Raw genomic sequence first — 24,549 nt, 5'->3', positions numbered from 1 at the left:
CACTTGATGTTTATATGGAAACATACAGTAGTGGAATATAAATCTGCCACTGCCACAATTTTATTTTAACAGCAATATTATGCTAAACACTGCCTTCACATAAAGATGCAACGCATTGTTCCGCTGATATGGAGGTTCAGTTACTTCAACAGCAGGTTAAGTAGAAACAGTACTAAAAAAAACTGAACCATTTTCCATAATTTAGTAACTCAACACTTTTTTTTACAGCACTTCTATCTGTACCTGGCATGAATCTAAACCATGTTATCTCTGAAGCCCAAGCTTTAATGACAAGGCTTCTGTGCTGACAGAGCCTTTTCATTCAGTCCCATAAAGGAGAGTCGTATTCTACCATCAAGCATTGTGCAAAACCTGAATAGGCTGCATTTCATACCGTCGTCTTTGAAAGACGTAGGTATTAGAGCAAATTATATATTCACGTCACCAAAGATAGTAACTGTGAAATGGTGATGTTAGCTTATATGGTCATCTTAGCAACATCGGTCTTTTTACAGGAGCAGGAGAGTGGTCCCTCTAGTTGCTTGGCAACTGATTATGATTGCCTGTGAAGTACTCATCTGAGTGCCATTATGGTGACGAGAGCCATGTGCAGAGAGGTCATGCACTCACATACACGCGCACATGAGCACACACTTTCTCCCTCCCTCCCTCCCTCTCTCTCTCTCTCTCTCTCTCTCTCTCTCTCTCTCTCTCTCTCTCTCTCTCTCTCTCTCTCTCTCTCTCTCTCTCTCTTACACACACACATACACACACACACACACACACACACACACACACACACACACACACACACACACACACACACACACACACACACACACACACACCTCGGCAGGAGATGAGTACTGTACAGAGGCCATTGTGAAGCAGCTGTTTTGGAGATCACTGAAAGAGCTGCCTTCATTAGCTTTGATAGATGTGATACAGTGTGTTTGTACGCTTTGCGTGTGTATTTACACATGCACGGACAGCTTGTCCATCTTGGAGAGTCGTGATTCCTTCCTTAGCTCCTATGAATCCCCCTTCATGAGTTCCTAAAGATACGTGAGATTATTACAAAAGCTGGGCTCACAAAATGGTTGTCCTGTATATGGCATGTATGATGCAGGATATTCAAGAGATCTTTTACTCATCAAAGAGTGCATTTGAACATTCTTTGTCTTGAAAAATTTACTGGTGCTGCGACAAGGACGCTTCCTGTTTTATACTGAGAATAGCATGAAAGACCAACAAAATCAATCTTTTTAATTGCTTATTAATTATAATAAATATTGCATATTGCAGGAGCTGAAATGGACAAAAAATATGCAGTGGTTTTTCTGTTAATGTGCTTTGCAGGAAGGTTACCTCATTTCCAAGGTTGCTTAGGCAGGACATGCAAAAGACAATTATCTCTTCACAAGGAATGTGCTGAGACTTCACAAACCAAGAAGCAGAGCTTCATCATATCCTTGCTGAGTTTTTTAGCTCACAAGCACACACTGAACGTAGATCGGCTAACTGCATGAACCAAACCAAACAAGAATCCGGTGCTGATTCAATTTACTGATGAGACCAGGAACGCCTATCAGTCATCCATGTGACATAGAGCATCAGTGTTGATTCTTAATTATTTAAGAATTTATGCAGATAACATTTGTCTGCCTTTGTGCAGTCACTCATATGGAATAAAGTTGGACAACTTTTCTTCTGTGCCTTAGCAGCTAAATTTGGCGTTCATTTTGTTTAATGATTGTTACACCACACACTGTGCAGAGGAGTTCAATAAAGCTCATCATGAGTGAAATATAGAAATTACTGTCAATTTAGAGGCATACCACCTGCTAAGCCCATCATGTAATTTTAATGATCTGCCATAGCACCTCAAAGCCCAGTAGAACCTGTATGGTGCTTGAGCGTGAGCTTGCTGTGCCAAGGGTTAGTTAGTGGGCATGCTGGCGCTGAGGAGAAGAGCTGCAAAACACTCACTAATAACGTGTGAACATACAGCCATTAAGGTGACAATGAGAATCTTAGCAGGCTTAAAAGATTGCTTTAATTAGATACAGTGTGTCGTTTGCCTTAAATGAGAGTAGGCTCTTCATCCAGGTTGTCCTCCTTAGTATTAATGACATGCTAATGTATGCAAGCAATGTCTTTCTTGGGAGTTCAGAAGTGGCAGCTGTAGACATGAACAACCCAAGAATGGTGACCATGTGAAAGTTTTTGTTGATGTACAGGTATTATTTATATTGTTCTTTATACTACACTATCTACTAGTGTTCGACTAGATGTGTATTATGTTGCTGTATCAGGGAGCCTTGGTCTGGCTGTACTACTTGACACTCATCCAAATTAGTCTGAGGCTTATTGTCTTGTGTTTGTATACTATCTTACGGCTTATTGCTTGTTGGAATCTGTCGGTTCTGGTGGATCTAAGTCAGTTTGGTCAAAGGCATGTTCCAACAATAAATGTAAAACACGATTAATATGCCATACTTACTAATAAGCAACGACAAAACACAGCAACTTTTATTTGTAAAAAATATAGCCCTAGTTTTTGGACATCAAATGGCTTGAGCATTAGCAGAGCTTGGAGAGAATCTGTTTGCCCTTTCTGTTAGGCCTTGAATGAGGCCCCATGCCTTCCATTGGCAAAACGTTTAGGCCTTTTTGGCCTTGTAGGCGCAGAGGGAGGGAGAAAAACAAAAGCACAATGCTCCAACAGTATTGACCAGTGGTTGTCACAGCACAGCTAGCACCCGCTAGCCTGCAGACTCAACATGGCTAACCATGGCTCTGATTGGTTGATGGTTTGTGTGTGTTCCATGGCTTGATCAGTATGGGGATATGGCCTGGTGTGTTACTCTCACTGACAGAAAAGTCAGATTCTGTCAGTGACAGAGTTTCTGTCTTTGTTCTCTGTGCAGGTAGAGTGTAACTAAACTTTGAAGAGAGATACAGAGATTCGAAGCAAGATAGCTGACAAATTTTTGTTATTTAATACAGAACTGAAATACTTCAGAAACAGAAATAAGGAGTTGGAGTTTAAACAAAAGCTTAAACTCCAAAGTGGCTTGCTTTTATAGTTCTTTACTTTACTCCAGGACATTAATTCAATTTAAAACATTAAAAATGAGCTTAAATCACATAGTAATCATTTTTCTATAGTTCCTCCATTTTAGACCTTGAGTAATTGGACAGTTGGTTAGTTATTTCTTGGACAGTTGTGAAGACAGCATGACATCAGCGGGCTTATTAGAAGAAATAAAAACAGTGATAAAATTTTTCAAGCACAAATCAGACAGATTCCATGCATACAGTCCCTCATTATTTTCATAAAAATGTATACAAATCCTCTCTACATATATCAAGGGCACAGTCATATGGATTAGTGAAGTAAATCTGGGCCTGTGCAAAAGGGAAGTGTGCAGAATTAAAATAAATAAATAAATAAACAAAACAGATTTAGCGTAAGACTTAACGTTCATAGTCCACATAATAGTTCTTTATCTGAAATGGAATATATCAGCATATGGAAAAGAAATGTGAAAACGCATGATACTCCAATTATCTATAGACTGTGATGGAATGTGGTCCGCAGATCGATATTCAAATAATGTAAATGTCAAAATATTTTTGTGTAAATTGAGATTTTACATTCTGAGACTTACAAACGAATATGCATTAGCACTTCATTGATCATTAATTTATAAACAGCATTTTCTGTAATCATCTAGACTATTAAGCAGCCATACATACATACATACATACATTCATTTATTCGTCCATCCATCCATCCATCCATGCATCCATCCATCCATCCATCCATCCATCCATCCATCCATCCATCCATCCATCCATTCATTCATTCATTTTGGTCTAACTTTTTAGCGTCACAGACAGAATAGCATCTATATAGCATTAGCATGTCTGAACTAAAATAAACACAAACTATTTGATTACAACTGCAGTGAACATTCAGTAAATTAAGTGAAACTTATAGTTAAAAGAAAGTAAATACAACAGTGAAGATTGGCCCTTGGCATTTAAGGGGTTAACCCTAAACTCCTTAGACTTATACTTACATTAGATTCTGTGCATATACATTTTCTGATTTCATATTTAAGCTGTTTTGATACTAATGGCAAGGTGGTACTGTTATGTAATTGATTAGAACAGACAAAATCCTCTATGCCAGTTGTGAAAATGAGTTTATATGAATTTTTATAGAGCATTTTATTTTATTATGACTTCTTATATTTTTGATTCCTTGCTATGATGAAAAAAATGCATTTCTGATTTATAATATAAAGCAGCCGTTCGACCAAACGCAAATTACAAACTCTTGCCAGACAGAAAAGATAACTCACTGAAGGAGAAAGGATGTGAGGTGTTTATTTGCTTGTAGTTGTTGTTACTATGCAGCGTTTGAGTTTGTTCTGTGATCATGAACAGTAGCACTGAACCTTTGTTTCACTGTTTTCTTAGTTGCTTACGATTATGAAAAATATCTAATTACAGTTAGTCCTACATTTGTTCTCAAATCACATGTCATTAGTCAGTCGCTGCAGGGTTTTTTGTGATCGTCTTGAATTGGTGAAATGATTCATGATTCAAGTACAGGATTCTTCTTTTAAACTACTACCAGTGAAGACACATATGTAATTATTTCTATGATTTGTGTTCATTTTGAAAAATGGCAAGCTCCTCCACGTATCGTGGATTTGATTTTGCGTTAATTTCTTTGATCACAAAATCACAAACTCCTAGTGAGACGGACTCCCTGTAATTGTCTGATGTTGAATCACCAGCTAGGAAAACAGAAGGCCACATGTTCAGTTAGTCTACATGAGTGGGAGAAATTGAAAGTATTTCATTTTTTCTTTTCAAAGCATTTCTATGGCAACAGACAGGTCATTCAATAATAAACCTGTTTGCACAGACAGGAAAAAAAAGTTATTTCAAATGTATTGCAGACTAAACATTCACTTACAGTATGTGCATTTTGTAATATATTAGTAAGCGTGTGCACTTTGCTTGTTGGAAGTTATCGATATCTGTTAAATAGCTGTTAATTAGCTGTTAGCATGGAGCTGTCCTCTTTGCTGAATCATCTTTTTGTTGTCATTTTTTTAAATCTTTCCGTCTGCTTGGATTTTATTGTTTTCCTCATGTTTTTATAATCGTCACATCATTTACTTAAGGAACAAGCTCATTGGCCTCTATTTTACTAGTAAAACAGTGCTTCAGCCACTGGAGGCAGTGCCAGCACGGCTTATATTCTTTCTTACCATAAAGCGCTGCTGCATGAGGACTGTCAAGCTGGCCTTGTTAACATAAATATAAATAAAAAAAGTCATTACATGTTGCAGATTATGCCCAAGCATGGAGCAATAAGACTGAAAGCTGAATAAAGGTTAATAGAGGTGAACCTGATTCTTGAAAGCATGAGCGATAGCAAGGAAGAGTGCTATCGCCTTTCTGCGAAATAAAGAACTGAAAGGTATTATTAGTATTATTATATGTTTCATGTACTTTTTCCCTTTTCTCTTTCTTCTTTTTTCTTTTTTCAAACACCACAGAGGAAATCACATAGACAGAATTTGACTGCTGGTGGGAATGAGAGAGCAGTCAAAGAAAGCAAAATGCCAAAACTGTTGGAGTTTGTCCTTCAACACAGTATAAGCCTGATTCGGTGCACTTTAGTAAACAGAGACAGCTTTCATTGCAGCTTGTATTTAGCTTGATCAGATTAATGATGAAACTTTCTATGTAGACTACATATGTAGTACAGTTAAGATACAGATAGACACAATTCCTTGAATCTTCACATTTTAATGTTTTTTGTGTCATTTTTACAAATAATTTAATTTCTGGATTTTTTTTGGTAATTATTGCAACCGAATTGCTCATGATCACTGAAAATGGTATATATTAGCTGATTTATAAAAGTGTTGACCGATTTTTTTTATTTTTATATGTATATATTTAAAAAATAGTTACCGTGGACTCTTCATCAGACCATGTTCAGTAAGCTTGCTACCTTCAACTCTGTGCTTTGAACTTATAGTTACTTCATCTAATTAAAGCCTATTGCTCAGCAATAGATTTCACACCTCCGTCATTCCAGAGCCATGTGCATCAGATCAAGTGCAGAGCAACATTTCCTGAGTGTTATAACACCTGAAGAAAACAAGACTGTTTTGTTCTGGATTTTCCAGTTTTTCTGTCACTGAACACAGCTCCAGACAACATTACATGCACATTTGTCTTTTCTCCCCATTTGTCTATAAAATAATTTTTTCTTGTCAGTTATACAGATTACAAATGAACATAATAACCAACACAATTTTCTTATAATATAACTACTTGCTTACAGTATATACTTTTTTAAAATAAGATTTACACCATTAATCAATAACACATTAATATGTAAAATGACTGTTCTATCCTTTTGTAAAATGATCATGACCATTTGATGACCTGTTCAAGAGGAAAAGAAAAACGTAGGTCTATTTTTGCCCACAGTCTGTGTCTGGGTAATATCAGTGTATAGTATCTGGTGCATCATCTTCTATTCATCTACCAGGAATCAACATGACAGTATGACAAGCCACAGCTCAGTGTAGAGAAAATATTGTTACCCTTAATATGTTATTTAGTCACTAAAAAAATAAGAAATAGTTTTCTTAATTAAAAAAGTTCTGATTACAGTAGAATTTCATACTTTACACAACCTTTTACTGATACATTATGTTACTAATTAAATCTTACGTTTCTGAAAAGTTAATTAATAAAGTCATCTGCTAACTGATGATTTCCTGATAAGTTCGCCTAGATTAGGCAAAGAGTGATAGAATGATCACTTGATCACTATAGATAGAATGAAGAGTGATATATAATAAACAGTTGTACTAACTAGTAGAATCTTTAGAAATGTTAGATTATCATAATGTATACAGCCCCTTCTGAAGGGGTATTTTGTTGGGAAAGCAAGCTTAAATAATAACTTGAGAAACTCAGAAACTTCAGAAACATTACTTTGCTTGATGTTTCTGAAGTTATTTCTTGATTTAAGTATTTACTGTTAATGATAATGTACTAAAGTCTAATGATCGTTAGGTGTGGATCCAAGCAGGTTGATTTCAAGTACTTGAGAAACAGGTGTCTACAATTGGCAGTAGGGTATCTTGAAAGAATGCCTTTGGGAATGAAAGTCTGCACATGGAGAAATTGAGGGGTGGGTGAGAGGGGCTCAGTGGTTAAAGCAGAACGGATGATTCACTGTTCCCAGTAGCTTTCAGAGTGTGCTTGCTCTCGCTCTCTTTCTCGCTCTATATCTGCCTGTCTCTCTGGCCCTCCTCTGCATTGGCACACCTGCCTCTTTCAGTCTTGCTCCACCTTGACAGCCAGCTTCAACAACCTGGTGTTTAAAGGGAAGACAACGTCCAAATTGATGTCCCTCGCATACAGTGCTAGGCTGTCATCCACAAAAACAACAGAAGAAAATGAAAGGGAGAAAGAGTGTTGAAAATGACAGCCCCGACCATGCAGCATTCAAGGCGGCAATGTGAAGCACCCTAAAAGGCCATAACATGGAGTTATAGAAGATTCCCCAGCTTAGAGCTTGGCATCTACCAAGGGGTTAATGATGAGGATCGGTGGGTGTCGCTCAGGCTTTGATGGCTTGGTACGTGCGCATCTATTTGTCTCCAATAAATGAATAGTGCTCAATCAGGAAAGAGCCTTGGGTTTCTGCTGCCATGACAACCCATACTGCTACAGCGAGGCTGCTGTCATGGCGACCTCAGAATGTTCACTCGCCTCAGTGTGTCTTTATTGTACCAAACTCATTAGAATGAGCAAAATGAAAAATACAAACCCACACATTCCCTCACTGATCTGCAATTTGGATTTAATCATAGAAAACTGCATTAATAGATCACCCGTAACACATCTGTGTATGTACTGACTGAAGCTGTTTTCTTGCTTTGACACTATGTATTGTAAACTTTACTGCAGTAAGCCACAGCTTCTGCACTATAGATACTGCTATATACACACTGTGCCCTGCAATATGTTCTTAATATTATATCCCTGAAATGTGTCTCCTTTTGTTTTATATTATGGATTGAGCTCTGGGGAATTTGAAGGCCAAGTCAACACCTTGCTCCTCAAACCATTCCTGAAAGATTTTCCAGTGTGGCCGGGTGCATTAATCCACAGAATAACCGCTGACATGTTTTGTGTAGGATATACTGTTGCCATGAACGGTCTGCAGCAATGTTTAGGTAGCTGGCATGTGTCAAAGTTCAACATTCACTTGAATGCCAGGACCCAAGATTTCTTAGCAGAACATACTGTAGCCCCAGAACATCAGACTGCCTACATCTACTGATTTGCCTTCTTTCCATAGTGCATCCTGGTGCCATCACCTTCCTAGGTACAGTAAGTGACACACACAAACCTGGTCCTTAGCATTATGTAAAAGAAAATTTGATTGTTCAGACCAGGCCACCTTCTTCCATCGATCCATTGTCCAGCTCCATTGTTGGTGCTTTTGATGCTGGAGTTGGACCACCATGGGCAGAGCAACCTGTGATGCACTGTCTGTTTTGATACCTTTCTATCACAACCAGCATTAACCTTTTCAGATATTTGCTACAGAAGCTCTTGTGTTCAATTAGACCAGACAGTCATCACCCTGTCACTGGTTCTCTGGTTGTCCTTCCTTGTACCACTTTTGGTAGGTACAGTACCAACCACTACATTCCAACAACACCCCAAAAGACCTGTCGTATTGGGGATCACAATTAGCCATTGTCAGATTTCCTTAGCTCCTTATGCTTGCCCCTCTTGCTTCACTCAGATCCTTGATATGTGTCACTGTAATGAGATAATCAATCTTATTAACTTCACCTGTCATTGTTTTTATAGTTATATCTGATCAGTGTATATCTATTATCCACACACACTCAAACAGGGTGCTTTATAGTCTAATGTTCATCTTGAGTAGAAAATGACTTGTATGCAGCTGATGCGGTGCATGATTTTGTCTTTTGTTTTTGCAGTATTTTGATAACTGAAGAGTCCAAACATTCATTGGCACGTGCTGCATAAATGTCCTGCAGAGTAATTATTGTGCAAATATGAGTTTCCTTGGTTTTTAGTATGTAAATAAAGACAATAATTGGCCCAGTATGGGTTTCCTCTGTGAATAGTGCAGCTTTGAACAGGCACTTCATGCCGGGCGGCTGTAACTCAGCCCAGCAGTGATCAATAGAGAACGAGGCTAGCAGGTCGTTTCCCCAGCAGCCTACACGGGCCAGTCAATATGTTGCTCTCTTCTTTGACATTGAATTGATTGTGAGACTGTTGTTCGTAAAACTGTTTAGGAAATGTGCAAAAAAACCTAGGAATAAATAAAAATGGTGAAGGTGGGGCTATGTGGTTTGTGTGTGATGGGCTTTGTTAGGCTTTTTTGATGGAGTAATCTATCATTTACCCTACCTTTGTGTACCCATTTTAACTGAAGCTCATGAGAAAAAGAAACTGCATGCATGAATATCAAATATCAGCTGCTTCTTCATATGTTATGTTAGGAACCAGTATAACAAATGTAAGCCTTTGTCTAGTTCTAATGCTATGACACACACATCTGAGGACATGTCAAAGTGTGTCTTTAACAATAGATTAATAAGGCACAGAGAACAGTAAAAAAGTATGGAAAATACACCAGAAACAGCTGAATAATTTAACTAATTTGACTTGCAGTTCCCAGAGTGTGGCTTCTATGGGATTTATGACAAGATACTACTTTTTCGTCATGACCCAACCTCTGAGAATATCTTGCAGCTGGTCAAGTGTGCATCAGACATCATGGAGGGAGACCTGGTGGAGGTAGTGCTATCAGGTAAGATTCAGTTTTCTGAGATTCTTCTTGAATCTGTAGATATATTAACACATCCCCAGGCATAAAAAAATGACTGAAAGCATAAAAACCGAACTGAATGAAGAAGCGAAAAGAGGAACTGTGTTTTACCCCTTTTTTAACACTGCTGATGAAATTTGACAGTTGTCCATCGAACAGTATTGGAGTCGCATCTAAACACATGGACCAAAAAATCATAGAATATACTGTGACCATTTTCACAAGGCATCAGTCATTGAGGTTCCACACGACAACACTACACTCATTTAGCTATTTTTGTCACCCCCTCTTTTTTGGCGTGTGAGAAACATGACGCTCATCCAAGTTTGGCTGCTGCATGTAGTGCGAAGCCGGAGCTGTGTTGCCCAGGAGGGGAAGCAGTGGAGGTATCACGTTTGACACTGCTAAAGTGTTTCTACAAATGCTAGAAGGCCTTTTTTCACTCTTTACCTTCTTCTCCTTTTCTCTGAGCTATGACAGGTAATTGAGTAGAGTCTGTTGTAGATAGATAAAAGACTAACACCTAATCCATTTCCCTAGACTGTTCTAGTATTTCTGTATCTCTGTGTGTTTGATGGTTAGGGAAGGGAACCAGGTCATTTGCATACCCAAAATGCACACGATGTCAAAGACAAATCTTCCAGGATTGTCGAGTGACGATAACCTTGCGTTAAAATACCATAATATGCTGCTGGAAAGTTACATCAGTGGTTATTAATTATGACTCGTCTAACTAGTCAGCTAGAATCATTTATAATAATTGTCTTGTCACACTTCCTCAGAGGCTATAATTTCTCTACCAAGCAGTCCAAAAGTTGGATTCTGTTAAATTAAAAAAATGGTAATAGTTTTTCAGACATATATCCTTGCACTGATAAAGAAATGTGCTCAATGTAGAAATGTATTAAATAAACCTAAATTATTCACCAGTGTTTTCACATTTTGCTTTTTCGTGTTAATGAATTACTCTAGGAAAATGTATTCTACCATTATTATCATTATCTAGCATCTAAATCACAACCAGTTCCTAATATAATCCATATTTATGAAGGTTTTTTTTTTTTAATCATTTATGCCATTGAAATGTTAACTAATAATAATTCTGTGTGAACAGAATAGTATCTGGTGATAATATTAATCTTGGCATAATTTTGGAATAATAATTAAACAATCCTAAATACATTTAATCACTGAATTTTGATGAAGCCCCAGTGAACACAAATCAATTTACCTTGATTTTAAGATTTTCTTTGTGTGAAATGTAACATATTTTGTATGTTACATGTTTAAACGCTTTCACTTAGGAATATGAAAGCCACACTTGCATCTTATACAGAGTTCAGATCATGCAAAGATACAACATTTGTTGTTATAACCATTTTATATGGCTTGGATTGACATATTGCTTGTTTTTTTTTCACCCCAATGACTTTGATTTTCTTTTGTAATATTGGTAATGGATGTAGTATTTTTTAACATAAACATAAAAATACTGTATATTTTGACCAAATATTGGAATACAATAATGTATCTAAATGGATCCTGGTTTCTCTGGTTTCCTCAATTCTCATAAAAACATGTGAGTAGGTGGATTAGACTGTAAATTTCCCCTAGCTGTGGATCAGTGTTGCTCCTAAGGGGGCCTGCTATAGACTTTACTTTACCAGGATAAAGCTGAAATGTGATGATACTTCGCTCACATTGAGCAGTATCTATGGCTGACATTGTGCATACAGCTGTATATTACACTATGCTAGATGCAGATGACATTTATCGACATCTTAAAATGACACTATAGTTCATACAACGGCAAAATTTAAGAGAATTAAAATCTGGTACTTTTTATTTTGGCATATCTTTTTTTGGAATTTCATTTTCAGTGGATCGTTAATTGGCATACTGTATATTAAACTCTGAGCGATTTTTCTTGTATCCTTTCACATATCCTACATTTTGTACTCATTGTCAGATATAGTGATGATCATTTTCACCATGCCTCTGTTTTTAACAAATTATGTGCTTTTTTACTGAATTCAATCTAAAACTAATAGAAGTAATACAAATCATTAGAAAGTCATTCGACAAACAAGTTTTCAGTATGATTTATTTTTAAATATTGTTGTTCATTCGGACGTAAAGTTACAAGCAGAACATTTTTTTTCTTTATTGAAATAGATAGAAAATGTAGTAAACTTTTATAATCATAGCATCTTCTCTTAATCACTGATTGACTAAAAGGGCTTTTTGCTCTAGTGAGTTTGTCAATACGCATCTGCTCCTTGCATATGATAACCCTGATTATATCTCTCAAAATGATTAGTACAGGCAGCATGCAATGAAAATATCAACTCTTGAATGACAAATAGTCTCAAATCTAATTCACTTGGGTAAACTTTGTGAACTCGACATTCAGCAGGAAGCACAGAGATAATAATACACAGGTTCAACTCAACATATCATGTCAATGACAGGAGCATATACTGTACATTTAGACTGACATAATTGCAGCAAACGCTACAGAAATAAAGCAAAGGCTGGTAATGACCTTGAAACCTTGAAAAGGTATGAAAGGCATAATAGTAGTTGATTTACTGCTCCATGAGGAGCGCATGTCTTCTCACAGAGCGAGGCGTATGTCTTCTCAGGCATCTTGAATAAGCCCAATAAATAATGCCAACATTTTTCTTTACTTGATATTTATGTAATACACTGTCAATGATTAGCACGTATTATTTTCTTCAGTTGTGTAAAAAAAAAAAAAACCATCCTATGTACATGGGAACACACCGACACAAATGACTAAGTCTTTTACTTACTTTAACTCAGCAGCACAGGGTGGATTTTTCATGCCACCCTCATTTGCCTGAAGCATTTAATGACAGTTTACAGGTATTTCAAACTTGCAAACATATCTTGGCCTTTAAACAAAAGGCAAAACAATAATTTGAATGAATTGAGGCAATTTAGTCAGAGAATGGCTAATCAGAATGTATTCTACTTGAGCAGGCTGCGGGGAAGCCATGTTGGAGAGGAGGCTAAGGGCATGTGCTCCAGCAAGCAGTCCTCCCGCTGGGCTTGCCACTCAGCTGCTATTGGTCTGCCGTCATGAAGCCAACAAGAGCCAATCAAAACACTCCACCCGTCTTTCCCAAAGCGCTCTTTCATAGCATAATTTGCAAATATAAATACTGCCTGAGTTTGTTTAGGTGGACTGATGGATTATAAACATCATGCATATGTCACAGATATCCTTATTTGGTTATTGTTATATATCACATACATCCCATATGTCTTTACTTGGTTATGTAACTTTAGTATAAATAGTTATGGAAAAAAAAATTACAGATAGAATCGTAAAATACCAAGAATATTTTTATCCTTTCTGTTACTAGTGTCAAGAAAAAAAAATAAAAATTCATTCATCACCTTGTACTTGGCTAATTAAATTATTATTTCTAAGAATAAAGAAACTCAAAAAAGATAAAATGTCCATCAAGAACTCAGCAGCATGTTATTAAAAGGATGCCTGAAGCAATTTCATTAGAGAAGTCAGTGCCATGGAGCTTTGAATTGGCTCCTCTGCGATCTTTTGCAGCATTCAGATGGCCCGAATCAAAACCTTAATTAATTTGCTACTGACCATCAGCCCCTCTTGGGGAGCCACTAATCTCCAGCCCATTAACCCTGACAGACACACGCTCTGCTCATGTGAGGAGAAGAGGGCCCGGCTGCCGAGAATGAACTGTGCCAGTTCGCCCTCTGACACAGCGGCTTTGGCCAGGACTCTCGTCCATCTGTACCTCCGGAGGCGCACCTCCCCAGAGGGAAGCCCCGGGAGAGGAGACACTATCGAATAAAAATATCTCCCTCTGCACCATTTGTTTGCCTTTTTTCTTTTGAAAACTTATGACATGTTAATTTTGTAATGGCAGGGTTTTTTGAGCTAAATTCCCTCATGAAGTTCAAAGTCCAACTGATATTAGAGGGTGAGGAACAAGTCTTTGTAGTGTATTACAGTGAAAGAAAATCAGTATGATTCTTGTGATGTGAATCTAAAATGTTTATTTTATTTATATATTAAAAAACTGAACACACTTGTCTGAACCCACATAGGTAGATAGGTAAAAAAGGTACATAGGTAAAATATATACACAATTAAATGCTCTTCAGTAAAACTTTCAAAATAAATATTCTAATCCATTCTCTTTTTGGCTCTAAATTGTTAATGGTAAATACAATGTGTAACAAAGATTCTTTCTTTCTTTCTTTCTTTCTTTCTTTCTTTCTTTCTTTCTTTATTTCTTTCTTTCTTTCTTTCTTTCTTTCTTTCTTTCTTTCTTTCTTTCTTCCTTTCTTTCTTCCTTTCTGTCTGTCTGTCTTAGCTTCAGCTACAGTAGAGGACTTCCAGATCAGACCTCACACTTTATTTGTTCACTCGTACCGGGCTCCAGCCTTCTGTGACCACTGTGGAGAGATGTTGTGGGGTCTGGTCAGGCAGGGACTCAAGTGTGAAGGTAACCTTTATATCAGCGGAAACCAAAATATATGTTTGCATAAGTCTCTTAAATATATACATTTATATACTTATGGATTAATATCACACACACACACACACACACACACACACACACACACACACACACACACACACACACACACACACACACACACACATTTTAGCACTTGGTCGATCCTGCCAGAATAGTTATACTGTATTTTATGGACATTAAGTTGCGCTTTAATTAGCACATCACTCTCATACATGCATTTGCGATGCCTCTTAAACAAAGTATTCTTGTTTCCTATTCACTCTTAAATATATCTATAAATCTATATTTTGTCTTTAGCCATGACTAAATATCCTTCAGTTAATTTATTTGCAGGTGTAGGCTGAGAGAAATGGCTAATTGTGTTAACACAGACTGCTGCCATCATCAGGTGAAAGGAAAATTGCACCCATGTTGCACTTTTGAACAACTCCACATATCCATTTATCTATAACCCGTGCAACTTATTTTGCTCTTTATTAAAACAATAAAGCATTTTCTCTCTCTCTTTTGTTTCTTATTTTGGTTTCTTTTGTCATAAACTAATTGTGTAATTGAGTAAATGATACAGTTTCTAGAAGCAAATGAGCAAAAACTATGAGTTAATCAGACTGCGAGTAGTGACGTGAAAGTGACGTGACATACGGCTAAGTATGGTGAGCCATACTCAGAATTTGTTCTCTGCATTTGACCCATCCAGAGTGCACACACACACAGCAGTGAACACACACACACCATGAACACACACCCGGAGCAGTGGGCAGCCATTTATGCTGCTGCGCCCAGGGAGCAGTTGCGGGGTTCGGTGCCTTGCTCAAGGGCTAACAATTAATCAAAACAGCATGACACATTTGTCCAATCTTAGTTAGTAGCTTTATTTCATATTATAACACATTAAATAGCATCTTATTTCTTCATATAAACAGCATTATTAATGCAGGCCTGTTTTAATGAATCATGTCTAATATATTTTTTGTAATGCTTAACAAAATTGTACAATAAAAATTTGTGTATTCTTTGTGTATGTGTGTGTGTGTGTGTGTGTGTGTGTGTGTGTGTGTGTGTGTGTGTGTGTTTTAATCATTGTGTTTTGGATAAAGGTTGTGGATTGAATTACCACAAGAGGTGTGCTTTCAAGATTCCAAACAATTGCAGTGGTATTCGGAAACGGCGGCTGTCAAACGTGTCCCTCAGCGGCCTTCGTTCTATTTCTGCTGAACCATCACCCAGCCCCTCAGATGAAGCTTTACTAGTGAGTTTCAGGCTATAGTTGAAATCAGAACTATTTATTTTTTGTAGTGTTTAGTCTGTGACAGTTTCATATGTGTGTAATTTAACTTAAGTGGTAAGAAGAAATACTGCAGTGCTATTTTCCTCTTACTTTCCCTTCTTCACACTCAGGGTTGTTGGTTTGGGTCTTTTGAGATGTCAGATAGTATGTGCTGTATAAATGTATAACAAATAATAAATTCAAGTTCTGACCTAATTTGTTATATACACAACCATGCACAGTATGACATCCGACGTAACGCTTTTCCAAATGTCTCTACCATAAAAATAGAATCAAAATAGAACATAAATAAAAATAGACCAGAATAGAATAACGATAGAAATAGAATTAAATCTATACAGGTAGAAATAATGAGAACATAGAAAAAACATTTAAAAATACATATTGGTGGAAAAGCAGAATGTTTTGCCTTTTCTGTTACTTGGTATTTTCAGTGTCTCCATTCAAGAACATGTAGAATTTATGTAATATATTTAACCAGTATAATTAGCGAATATTAATATTATAAGTTAAATTTCTATAGAAAATATATTTCCTTTATTTGAATCCTGTTTGAAGGAAAACAAGATGCAGTTTAGCATTTAGAACATTCTAATGACAATGATGCCAATGAAGTTCAATTCAAACACATCACCCTTGTACAAAAAGATTGACTGTGATTTCTGTACAAATTTACATGGATTTGAGAGAAAGTTTTATATATCATAAAACTTTATAGTTTAAAAGTTAATATGTTCAACTGAGTGGAATGATAGCAAAAAGATCCATGGAAGATAACTATTATGTTGGGCTTGTAAAAAAGATCATTCTTGTTTAGTAACCAAAACACTGAATATCCAAAACATGGACCACAAAAGGCAGGTCAGGAACAGAACATGGTTAGGATACTAACTCAGCAGAAGACAAAACTATATCTAAAGACATAGGTGTGACAGGAAACGGGCTAGACTCGGACCCAGAAATCTGATAAACGATGGGTTTACAGACAAACACAAACTGAACATACACTTTGCATACACTGTGCACAGACACAAATCAATATTGCAGACGATCCCTTGGAATCTGTCTCTCAGTCGTTTGCACATAGAGACTTGTGTATTATGTCCACCGTGGAGGACAGTTGATTTTTAGGAAAATTGGGATGTAGCTGCCTCTCTACATTACTACAATAGAAAATAGGTGTTATTTGTGTAATAACAGCGTTTAGCTCAGGAGTTATTGACTCGGGAAACTCGAATCTGTAAAAACTTCCCGCTCCTTCAGTTCTCTCTAGCTTTTTTCACTTGTTTTTATCTGCCATGTCAAACTTTCAATCGCTTTCTGCTGTCACACGTGCGCACTGAACACTCTCTCCACCCATATTGACAAGACACGCCCCTTTCTGCTCATTGACTACAAGTTTGTTTTGTTTGTCGGCCCGACTCAGTTTTCTGAAGCATTTCTCAAACAACGTACACCCCACCTTTAAGTCATGAAACATGAAGGAAACAGGGGGGCATGGTAACAGGGGATTAAACTAATCACATACAGAACCAAACTTGCTCTACCAGTTGATGTGTTCTTTGTGCTTGCCACCAAAATGTGAGTTTGAGATTTGTGGCAGAACCCCCCCCTTGAAGCTCTTGAAAGGTCTTGACTTGACCCTCCCCTAGGGGTCCTGCTTCTGTGTGCAAATTGTCCTCTTCAGCTACAATGTTTTGTAACAGTTTTAGTCTCTCATGCCAGGTCTATGTTCTGGAGTCAATGGAGAGTCAGGGGCCACCTTGACAGGGATGGGTGACCAGAGCAATGAATGAGACAGGGCCTGGACCATGGCATTTGCCATGGGCATGGCCTATGACTGGAGAAGGAACAGGGTTTATGGTATGGGACAGGAGCATGTCCTGAGACTGGAATGAGGCCTGGGAGGCTGCCATGTTGGCCTTGGCAGGGAGCATGGCTTGCAACCAGATCTGTGGAGCTTCCACATTAGCCTCTGTATTTAGTGTGGCTTGGGAAGCCGCCACGTCAGCCTCAGCAGGGAGCTTGGCTTGCATCAGGGTGTGGGAGGCCACCATGCTTGGGGGCAACTGCGTCATCTACAGCAGGGAGCATGGATTGTGACTGGGCCTGGGGGGTGCACATGCAGCTTGACATGCAGCTTGGCCTGGTAAGGCACTGATTTGGCCTCTTCAGGGAGCCTGGCTGCCAACTTGGCCTGGGCGTGGAACAGGGCTTAGATCAAAGCCCTTGACAGGGCTTGGAACCTAGGGGTGGAATAGAGCTTGGAACCAGGCCTGGAAATGAGTTTGGAGGTGGGTTGGGAGGCCGTCTAGTCAGCCATGGGAGAGAGCTCTGTTCCTGGAACAGTGCTTGGAGCTTTGCATTGGAGGCCACCCTGTTGGAGATTGCTTGGCCTGCAACAGGGAACCTGGATTGGGAGGCCAACTTGTCGACCTTAGAGTATAGCGTTTAATTTGGAGGTGCCCCAATGGAATCCCCATACTCCTGGTTCATGGCTTGTACAAATTTCCCCACCTGCAACAGGCAGGGACTTTGGCGAGATGCTCTGCCCAATGGAGGGTTTGGCCTACAGTATAAGGCTGGACAACCGGTACTGATTCCACTGATCTTCCGTGGGCCTGGGGTGTGCTATATTTGAAAAGAGGATCAGAACCTTGAGCAGGAACCCAGCGAACATACCCATCAACAAGGGGAGCCAGGCCTGGCGGGTCTGGCTTTTCAACTGCCAAAAACAGGGAGGGAGTCAAGCATTGGCAGTTTCCGAGTGCCACCATTCAGCTCTTGACCTCCTGCTGCATCCATGGGTGTTGAAATGTTCTGTCATCTTGTGCTTGTGACCAGATGCAGACCATGAGGACACAAGTTTAGGAGATTAGCCAAACCAATGAAAATCCTAGATGTGGCAGATATATCGGATAAATCAGAGGCTAGGTGGCATTTCACACAGACACACATAGAACACATAATTCAAAGACATAGTTTAAAGTATTCTATGACACAAATCAAGAACAAAATTGAAAACAGTTGAGTACAATCATGAAATAAGAAGGCGACCGAAAGTGACACAACAGGGACAGAGACAGGACAATAATCTAAACAAAGACACATGGCAAACAAATGAAGAACAAACTGGAATATAAACAGACCACATGCAGAACTAAACTCACACTACTAGATGCTGTGTTCTGTGTGCTCAGCATAGAAGCGTGAGGCAGAGATTTGTAATAGCAATTTGGAAAGTGTAAATGAAAATCCAAGGAATAAAGCAAAAGGTTTTTCATAGATATTTAATTGAGAATTTTAAGAGTCCATGTGTAATTAATAGTCCATGTGATAAGTTTCAATTAAAAAAGAATATATCAGAATACTTAAAAATGATGCTTAAGTATAGTAATGACATACAATAGAACTTTTCACCTTTGATATTTAATAACAGTGCTCTCTGTATTTTTTTTTCTGTCTGTGCATTCAGTCTCCTGTCAGTCCTGGCATCGAGGTAAGAACTAAAAAGTAACCATCACTCATATCATCTACCAAGAGAGCCTCATACTTTCAAGGTTTATACTTTCATACACACAGCTTGTGTCTTCTGTTTACTTTTAATATAAGAGTAAGCATGGGCTTTATTGATCATCATTTGATAATATGCTGTGATATGATATAATATCTCCTGAGGCTCTGAAGTATTTTAGAAATGGACTGTCTCACTAATCACTGATAATCACATGAATATAAGTTCTATAAGGATATATTCTGAGAAGTCTGAGAAGCAGGTTAGAAGATAGAAGGATAGAAGGTAAAACTTAATTTTCTACAACTTTATCTCTGACAAAAATGCAAAGTAAATCAGAGGTTTATATTTACGTGCTTATTCTAATACATTACTGCTTCTACATTTCAAAACAGACGTAGGGATGCACCATGAAACATGCATTTCTTTTCATATTTTGTTCCTTAAGTGAACCTGAAGTGAAGCTTCCTGACATGAGAAAGTCTTCAGGACTGAGGGCTTTCCTGTTTTTGTTTTTTAAATCATTTTTCTAGAGAGAGAAAGGAAAAGAGGCTTAAAAAGGAACTGCTTAAAGCATCTGTAATAATAATAATAATAATAATAATAATAATAATAATAATAATAATAATAATAATAAGTCATAGTTTTCAAATGGACTTTGTTTCAGTGGAATAAAACATTACAGTATGGGCTGTTATTGGGACATAATAACTGTTATCAATTAGTGATTAATATCCTGTAACAGCATGCTCTGCACCTTGCTGGATTCTTTGCTTAAATTTGTTGTTTAATTTCATTACAGCCATCATATGGCAGGTTTCAAATCCCTCCTTCCCAAAGGTTGAGACATTTTATCCTGACACCAGAAATGCTGTGATACACACTTGAGTTTGTTTAAAGGAAACTGTTAATCAACTGTTGACTGCAAAAAAGCAACATCTGCTGACTGCACCCAATTTACCTCGCAGATCACATATTAGAGCACTGATCACTTAGCCTGTTTCTTGAGAACTACCTCCCTACATATAGAATTCTAATGCTGAATCTGCTCCGCCACATAATGAGTCTTCTTGATTAGCAGGATAATCTCTGTTGGAAAATGTATAGCGATGTGGTGAATATTTAAGCAATCAGAACTTTTATGTTTTTATTTGTATCGTTTGGAAACTATATTTATCACCTCTTCCCATCACATTTTCAATATTATGGGTGGTTTTCTATAATTCTATGACATATTAGCATAATTAAGTCCCTCTACATCAGGGTTTGTAAAGCGGGTCAGAATATGTGACAGCCCTATGGCATCAGTAAATAGGTAAAATATTATTATTTTTATGTTTAATCTAATACTGTATTTGAATTTGTATTTACAGGGGAAAAAATCTGTGGAATTTCAATTACTGTTAAAGGGGTTCTTAGAAATTTTTTGTTTGTTTTTTTTAAAACCTTGATCTAGAATTAGGTGTTGGTTGAAAGATTCTATTTTGATAGCTTGCGCAACACTAGTCTGGGGATCCGAGTAAGTCAATTCTGGGTTGGAAATCTGACACTTAGGTATAATAAATTTTGGCTGCTTGCATATGTTTTGTTGATCTTATTCGGGTCATTCATTTTATAGCCATGAACATTCTGTGTTTTTGCAAGCATGTGTGTCATAGCCCAGAATAATCTAGAGCTGTCAGACAAATCAGCAGAGATGCTGGCAGCAGCCAAAAAAGCTGAGGAAAGACAAAATGAAACAGCCACCTCCTCCACAACACTGTGTATATGGCGAAGTTGTTGGACATTATTTTTTAAAGGATTTTATACTAGAACACCAGAGTTGCACACTAACAATATTAACTGTTAATATTTGCTATTAGTGTTTTAAAGTGTATGTATAGAAAAAACTTCTAAGCACTTAGCGCCGTTATGTAGCAGATGTTTTTGGTTGTTACTTAGGGATGTTAAAGGTCTTAAGTCTAATGCTTATTGTAAGATCATCTCAGTGACATTAAGCTGCTTTGGTCCCCCAGTCAAGTGTACAACACAAAGACAAGGAAGATATCGATCGCATGCTTTCTTTAGAGTGCAGTGTGCAGTTGATTTGGCACACCTGCGTGATGTCAGGCCTATTCTCAACAGGTGGTAAGACATCTGCACGACTGCCAATCAGCGGCACATTAAAAACAGCTTGGTGCTGGAAACTTGTTGTTCTGAGTTTAATGCAAATTTACCGCCCGTCCCCCTCAACCTGTTTTTCTTGACAAATATTCTTGTTTGTTTCTTCAAGAATGTAGTCTCGTGCACATGACTTGAGGTGACAGCTGTCTAAAATGTGTGTGTGTGTGTGTGTGTGTGTGTGTGCGTGCGCGCGCTTGTGTGTGTGTGCATGTGTGTGATGAAACATTCGATAAGGCTGCATTTTTATGTAGAAGGTACAGCATGTGCACAGCTAACTCACCAGTGTTAAATGAACACCTAGAGTGCTAAACTGGTCTTCAGTGTACGCTCTGGGTGAAATTTCACACAGGCAACTTTGCTATGTTCATGATGAAAAAAAGCATGTGTGATCAACACTCCAATCCAAAACGAATTAACCTGGCAGTATGCTTGCTGAGCTTTCCTATCAAAAGTGAGCACAGCTATCAAGAGAGCCAGCAGCACATACTTCTTTTGTGATTTTCTGCCCAGCCTCTATTTTGCGTCTTTTCAGCAGAAAGATATGTTCCCTGGAAGAGGGCGCTCCAACTCATACATTGGGCGCCCGATTGAACTCGACAAAATCCTGCTGTCCAAAGTGAAGGTTCCTCACACGTTTGTCATCCACTCCTACACGCGCCCCACCGTCTGCCAGCACTGCAAGAAGCTGCTCAAGGGCTTGTTCCGCCAGGGCCTGCAGTGCAAAGGTATGAGCTCACACTCGCTGGGGAATCAAACTGTTGTTTGCTCACTTTATCTGCATCCTCAAAGTATTTCAGTATGATTCATTTTTTTGCTCAAATTTTCAAAAACTTCTAACCAAAGCCCAGTTAGTGTACAGTGTACAACCTCTCCAAACTTTACTCTCAACCTCTTCTCCTTAGAAATTGTAAATATTTGTTTACATTGTGATACTGTATTATGTTCTCTAACTAGTAACATCTTAGAAATGCTATTTTACCTCAAAGTAAAACAGCATTCGTCGTTCCAGGGGAAGAATACGATTAAATATAAAAGGTACAAAGAGCAGGCACTGCTCCAGCAACAAGCAATGGTGCATTTTAGTACTTTCTGACAGTGCTAAATAGAAATAATAAAACTGCACATAATTACAGTAATGGCTCCATATATCCAATAATAACCAGCAGTGCTCATTCTGCCTATGTATTAATTAGTAATAAACTGGTAAATGATTAATTAATTGTAGTTCGCATTCACACAGTGTGTATTGCAAAGGAAAAGGACAATATTTATATTATATCTTTGTATTGTAACGTTACTTTAATCATGTGAAATGTATGTGTACACAAATTTATGCAATCGTTTTTGTCAATATATTCACTAATATACGTAGATAATATAAATAATAGCAATATAGATACCACATGAAATATGCAGTTGATATGAGGCTCATAGTGTAGCTACTTTGATGTAAGTAAAACGTATAGAGGGTGTCAGGCAGTAAAGAGGGCTGTCAGCTTGCTGATAGAAACAGCTTTAATGTGCTTTGGCAATGTGCAAGGTCTCAGCCTGTCAACCAGTAGCACAACACACGCTCATCTCAGCGTGCCAGGTCTCTCTCTCTCTCTCTCTCTCTCTCTCTCTCTCTCTCTCTCTCTCTCTCTCTCTCTCTCTCTCTCACTTTGCCTTGATTTTCTCATCTTCTTTCCCCCCTCACACTGTTACAGATTGCAAATTCAACTGCCACAAACGATGTGCACCTAAAGTGCCAAACAACTGCCTTGGAGAGGTGTCAAGGAATGGAGGCAAGTTTAACTTTAGAGTCTCTACATGTTCCTTAATGTCACAATCAACATGGTTGGTTTTTTTTCACGCCAAATACAACAATATTTATCTTACTGTACTGTTAAAATACTGCCTCGATCTATTTATTCAGCTCATTTCAAAGCATTCAAAACAGAGTAGAGTATGTAAAAAAAAAAAGCCTTTCACAACTACAAAGCACAGATACACATCCAGTTTCTAATACTCACAATACACTCCATAAATTAACGCAAAACCATGCACGAATGTAAATGCAGTTTTGAATGATCACAACACTGTCCACAAAAGCATGAAAAGAATTTTGCATCCATAACATTTAAAAATGCATTAAATAACGTAAGGCTGTAAGATAAGCATGGCGTCTTATTTTACATAACATAATGTAGTGCAAAAACACACATCAATCAATTTCTGTATTTTAAAATTTTAAATATGACTAACTACTAAAAGTCTGTCATATTTGTGAAGATTGTGCTGCATTTGTGTTTGAGATTCACAAATATAAATGGTCTGATCGCTTCTGTCACTAACAGATGGTCCTGCTCTCTTGGGGTGTTAATTATTTATTGATTTATGGTGAAAAGAGCACTGTTCATTGGCCTGTAGCTTCCTAACAAAACCAGTATCTACAAAAGCTGCTAGTTACATAGGCTATTTGCTAAGTTGGATATCAGCCTAGACAAATATCTTTTACTATCATTATCACATTGAACCATAATATATTTTTTACTAAAATAAATCTTTGTTAGTCCTTCAGATTTCTAAACTACAAACTACTAGCCCATGTATATATTTGCAAACAGAAAGCAGCAAACTAGCCTAGCTAGCCTAAATAGTAAGCTAGCTTACCAGAGCAGTCCTCAAGCTAGCCTACCTAGTTTTGCATCCATGGCTAGGACAAAGTTGTGGTTGCCGAAGATGAACGAGTAAATCTAAAATTGTAAGCAAAAAGTCAATTTTATATTAATAGAAACAGGTACATAAAAATTTAAACAGTAACACAATGTTTTGTCATTTCGTCTCTGTGTAGTGTGTGTAGTATTTAGTGTAAATTCAAGGGGTTTAGCAAAAAAAGTAATTGAAAATGCTAAAATAATTATAAATATAAAGAATGTTTTTAATACTTGGAAGCAAATCCTTTGTAGTCAATGACTGTCTGAAGTATGAAAGCCACGTACACCTTTAAATGTTGACTCCCTTTCCACCCTTGAGATGTTTTGCCATGCCTGTAGTACAACTGCCTTCATTTGCTAACTGGTCGTTCTGCTCTGCCTTCATTTTTATTTAACATTTACGG

At 37.7% G+C, this 24,549-nt stretch overlaps 1 protein-coding gene across 4 annotated transcripts in view; it reads left to right on the top strand.

Annotated features, from left to right (window-relative positions):
* The window catches only part of prkd1 (protein kinase D1), a 44,196-nt gene that overhangs the window by 5,775 nt on the left and 13,872 nt on the right, over window positions 1-24,549 (top strand). For 2 of the 4 annotated variants that reach the window (XR_003444699.2, XM_027172896.2), the window contains exons 2-7: window positions 9,778-9,916; window positions 14,317-14,448; window positions 15,582-15,733; window positions 19,248-19,271; window positions 21,982-22,174; window positions 23,156-23,233. Coding sequence is in view for 3 of the 4 variants with exons in the window: in XM_027172896.2 (XP_027028697.1) it covers window positions 9,778-9,916; window positions 14,317-14,448; window positions 15,582-15,733; window positions 19,248-19,271; window positions 21,982-22,174; window positions 23,156-23,233 (718 nt within the window). In the remaining variant the exon portion in view is untranslated. The remainder of the gene's footprint in view (window positions 1-9,777; window positions 9,917-14,316; window positions 14,449-15,581; window positions 15,734-19,247; window positions 19,272-21,981; window positions 22,175-23,155; window positions 23,234-24,549) is intronic. The other 2 variants (XM_027172897.2, XM_047821883.1) reach the window with 2 other exon arrangements.

The sequence above is a fragment of the Tachysurus fulvidraco genome, chromosome 12, assembly GCF_022655615.1.
Source record: "Tachysurus fulvidraco isolate hzauxx_2018 chromosome 12, HZAU_PFXX_2.0, whole genome shotgun sequence".
Lineage (NCBI taxonomy): Eukaryota > Metazoa > Chordata > Actinopteri > Siluriformes > Bagridae > Tachysurus > Tachysurus fulvidraco.
The sequence above is the reverse complement of the archived record's forward strand: the minus strand, read 5'-3'. Positions and strand labels throughout refer to the sequence as shown.